This window comes from Wasmannia auropunctata, unplaced genomic scaffold, assembly GCF_000956235.1.
Source record: "Wasmannia auropunctata unplaced genomic scaffold, wasmannia.A_1.0 LD336053.1, whole genome shotgun sequence".
Classification (NCBI taxonomy): domain Eukaryota; kingdom Metazoa; phylum Arthropoda; class Insecta; order Hymenoptera; family Formicidae; genus Wasmannia; species Wasmannia auropunctata.
In genome coordinates, this window is record NW_012026837.1 from 6,652,704 (window position 1) to 6,656,744 (window position 4,041).

The following is a 4,041-nucleotide window of genomic DNA, read 5'->3' on the forward strand; positions in this document are numbered from 1 at the left end:
AAAAAAGTAAAAAAAAAGTGTCAAGTGTAAGCGCGCTCCTTGAAAAAAAACTTGTATCCAAATTAAATTAAATTTTTTTAAAAGATAAAACCTAAATGGTATCCTTTGTACTTTGATATTAACTAACTTTACTTCAGTGATGTATATTACTATAACCTGTATAAATGACTTGATATCAGTAAATGGCGTCAAGTTAAATAAATATTATGTAAAACGTCTTTCAAAAACTGTTCAATTACTATTACTTGTATAAAAGATTTGATATCAGTAAATGGCGTCAAGTTAAATAAAAATTATCTTATTCAATCTAAGTGATATGTATATCGTTTGTATAAAATATTTATTGTCAATAATTGGCGTTAAATTACTCCCATAAAATAATTAATTTACAACCCAAGTGGCATGTTTGTACAATACAAAATAAAATAACTAAATCTTAATAAAATAATTTTTATGTAAAAATACTTGGCCCTGCTAGACCTAATAAGAAAAACAACAATAAATAAAAAATTTTAAAATAATAAATTTTATCAGAAATTTATTTAAATTAAATATAAAACGCCGAGTGTTTTTACATAAAAAAAATTTTATTAAGATTTAGTTATTTCATTTTGTATTGTACAAACATACCACTTGGGTTGTAAATTAATCATTTTATAAAAGTATAATTTAACGCCAACTATAATTGACAACAAATATTTTATGCAAATGATATACATATCACTTAGGTTGAATAAGATAATTTTTTATGTACTTGACATCGCGCCGTTACCGCATCTCTTACATAAATAATTTTTCCTGTTCTCCCACTTTAATTTACTTGAGCAAATGGTTCTGCATAGAAGAAAATTACACTAACAATAAGTCTGTATCATAGACTGTATCATAGTCTGTATCATAAACGATTGAAGCGTAGAAGGAAAATTCTATAATCCATGTGCCGTAAAAATTTTAGTGAATATTGAGGGAACATTCAAAAAAAGGGATTGTGAATTGTAAATAGAAGCCTGACCAGTTTACTGTTTATATATTTTCGTTGTATATTTCCTCGTTCCAAAGTAATTTCGTGTTCCTTTTCTGCAAGAAAGTCTTCGTTCAAAAAATGTTTGCGGCACTCTTTGCTTTTCTGCTTGTAACGACATATGCTGCAGAGGAACTACGTACGTAAATAAGCGTATTTGCAATATTTATCTCGATAAATAGCTCTTATGGTGGTTATTAATTATTTTAACAATGAACAATGTTCAGAATTAATACATAACTATGTATATATATATATATATATATATATATATATATATATCTGATACTTTTGGTTAAAAATAAGTTTAATATCAATCATTTACAATCAATTACAACATACATGAACAAAAAGTATCAGCTAGCTAGGTTTATTTATTTTTTTCTTGCAAGTTCCATTATTACACATCTTTCATCTCTTGTTTAAAATGTGAAATCCTTAAGTACAAAATGAAGTTTTGAAGTTTTATTTTGACTTTTTCTAACTAAGACAACTAAGTCATGATTAACAAGCATGGCAGATTAGAAATTAAAATCCTACTGTAATTTACATTAATGTATTGTTGTATTTTATATACAGTTGTATATTATTTACAAACAATGTTAAAATAAAAGTATAGCCGCTCCGTTTCTTTCTCCTTATTAAATATTTTTATGAAAATTTTGTAATATTTGTTTAATTTGTGGAGTACATTTGATTTTATTTATTATAAGTTTTATATAATTCACTGACAAAATATTAACAATTACTCTATTAAAAATATACTATAATATAATAAAATCTATACACTTTAAGGAATCTCACCACCCCTGAAATTTTCAAAAATTACCTTAAGTTAGGGATTTTTGTGGGTAAATGAATAACTACAATTAAAATTTTAGAGGACATTATTAATTGTACATACATGTAAAAAATTATATAATATTATTTTATTTTTCTTATGTTTAAAATAGCGGCACACTTGCTGAATCGCTTTTCTTCTATCGGTATACAGGATTCCAGACACACGGTTTAATTGTTCTCCAACAAAACATACAGAATTTTCATTATCTACATACATATTAAGGACTAGAGAAGTACATAGAGATTTTTTCAAATATTAATTTTTCTTAACATGGCAGCTATTTTACGAAGGATTTTTATTGACAAAAATATGAACTTTTCGTAAAAATATCTACCATTTTGAGAAAAATTAATATTTTTAAAAACCCCTTCGTACTTCTATAGTTTTTAATATATAAGTAATGAAAATTCTTTGTGTTTTGTTTAATGACAAACCGTATACTTGGAATCCTATACACCAATTTGAAAAAAAAAAAAAAAAAAAAGGGACTCCGCAAGTAGACCATTACGCCGCCATTTTGTACATAAAAAAATTAAAAAATATTTTTTTATTTTTTTATATATGTTCAACAATATCCTCTAAATAGCTTTTAAATAAAGTTATCTATTTGCCCACAAAAAAATCCCAAACTTAGGTATCAATTTGAGACATCAGGGATGATGTGACCCCTTAATAACAATTTCTTTAATATTAAAATAGTTTATAATAAATATTAAGAACAAATTGTATTTACACATTTATTACATTACAAAAGATACTCTCTTTATCTTGAAATAATTGTTGTATTTTAACTCATTTTATATATCTTAACCAATACATAATATTAAGTTTCAAATTAAACAGATGTTTTATATAATACTTTTTATAGCATCCTACATTCATGTGTGTGGCCGCAAAAATCCCAATTATAATGAATGTATCTTGGATAGCGCCAACATTGCAAAGAGTAGGGTGTGTACAGGGATGCCGGAATTTGACATTCCTCCTAGCGAGCCACTAATTATTGACAAAATAATTATTTTCAACACAAATAATCTTAAATTAAATCTCGAAGATGTAAAAGTAACAGGATTTTGCAATTTCGAAATAAAGTCTGTTAATACATCCTCTGATAGGCTTCATTTGAAAATGAATGTCGTGCAAAAACATATTGATGTGCACTCCAAATATGACGTCGACATACGTATATTGGTTTCACTTGTTAATAAGGGACTAGTTAACGTTTCTCTAGGTACATATAACATTTATCTTACATTAAAACGAGACAAAAGTTTAGAATTATTTACTTACATATAAAAAATTTATAATTCTAGTTGTTATTTCATTGAAATAATCAAACTTTTTTTTTTGCAGATAACGTAGAAGCAATATTGAGCATTGATTTAAAAATAGAAACTAAAAATAATAAAACAGAAATATATGCATCGAAAGTAAACCTTGATATCCATCTTAAAACATTCAAAATTGAATTTGATAACAGCGAGAAAGATTTGGTTCAATTACATGAAGCTATTAGACAAGTCGTAAACGATAATCAACAGGAGGTGCTTAATAAAATTGAGCCCGTAATGGAAAAGAAATTCTCTGAAATAATTATGTCAGTTGTTAACAAGATCACCTACAACAGAATAGAGCAAGTGTTTCCTGATAAACCATAAATCATCTAGAACTCTGGAAATTTTTTATCACCAAGTCACTATTATGCATCCTATTATGCATCCAAAAGAATAATTAAAATACATTATGTACAATATATGTATGTATACTTTTTAATTATTAATAATAACAATATTTAAAAAAATTGGCGATATGTGTTGTTTTAATTAAATACTAAATGCAAACATCATTTATTAAGAGATTGCTAGTGCAACAGTATAGATTTTCATGGAATAATAGTCAAGTCATAATGTCTCATAAAACATTCAAAATTTGTCTCACAAGTAACCCTACCTTTCTGTAACTCGCTGAATTTAATAAAACTTGGTACACTTCTAGAATAGTCAAAAATAATAAACATCAATTTTTTTATATCTGCAATGGAGCAGGTTTAAGGATGCAAACTATCTCTTATAGTAATAAATACGAGTAATTAATTTTTTGCAATTTAATTCATGGTATTAGAATTTAATTACTTAATTTTTCTCGCTTTTTGCCGAACCCAGAAATAACCGACGAG

At 25.9% G+C, this 4,041-nt stretch overlaps 2 protein-coding genes across 5 annotated transcripts in view; one reads left to right on the forward strand and one right to left on the reverse strand.

Annotated features, from left to right (window-relative positions):
• Positions 1–4,041, reverse strand: part of LOC105451268 — a 127,748-nt gene that overhangs the window by 21,873 nt on the left and 101,834 nt on the right. The gene's annotated exons all lie outside the window — the stretch shown is intronic.
• On the forward strand, positions 860–3,651 carry LOC105451267. The gene is made up of 3 exons (XM_011691630.1): positions 860–1,160; positions 2,734–3,096; positions 3,219–3,651. The coding sequence occupies exons 1-3, from the start codon at positions 1,103–1,105 to the stop codon at positions 3,521–3,523; spliced, it is 726 nt and encodes a 241-aa protein (XP_011689932.1). The 5' UTR covers positions 860–1,102; the 3' UTR covers positions 3,524–3,651.

What these genes read in the sequence shown, in the direction of transcription:
- LOC105451267 (XM_011691630.1), top strand. Translation starts at nt 1,103, where the DNA reads ATGTTTGCGGCACTCTTTGCTTTTCTGCTTGTAACGACATATGCTGCA. An exon ending in ATATGCTGCAGAGGAACTAC is followed by an intron (nt 1,161 to 2,733) that starts GTACGTAAATAA and finishes TACTTTTTATAG; the next exon opens with CATCCTACATTCATGTGTGT. An exon ending in ACTAGTTAACGTTTCTCTAG is followed by an intron (nt 3,097 to 3,218) that starts GTACATATAACA and finishes TTTTTTTTGCAG; the next exon opens with ATAACGTAGAAGCAATATTG.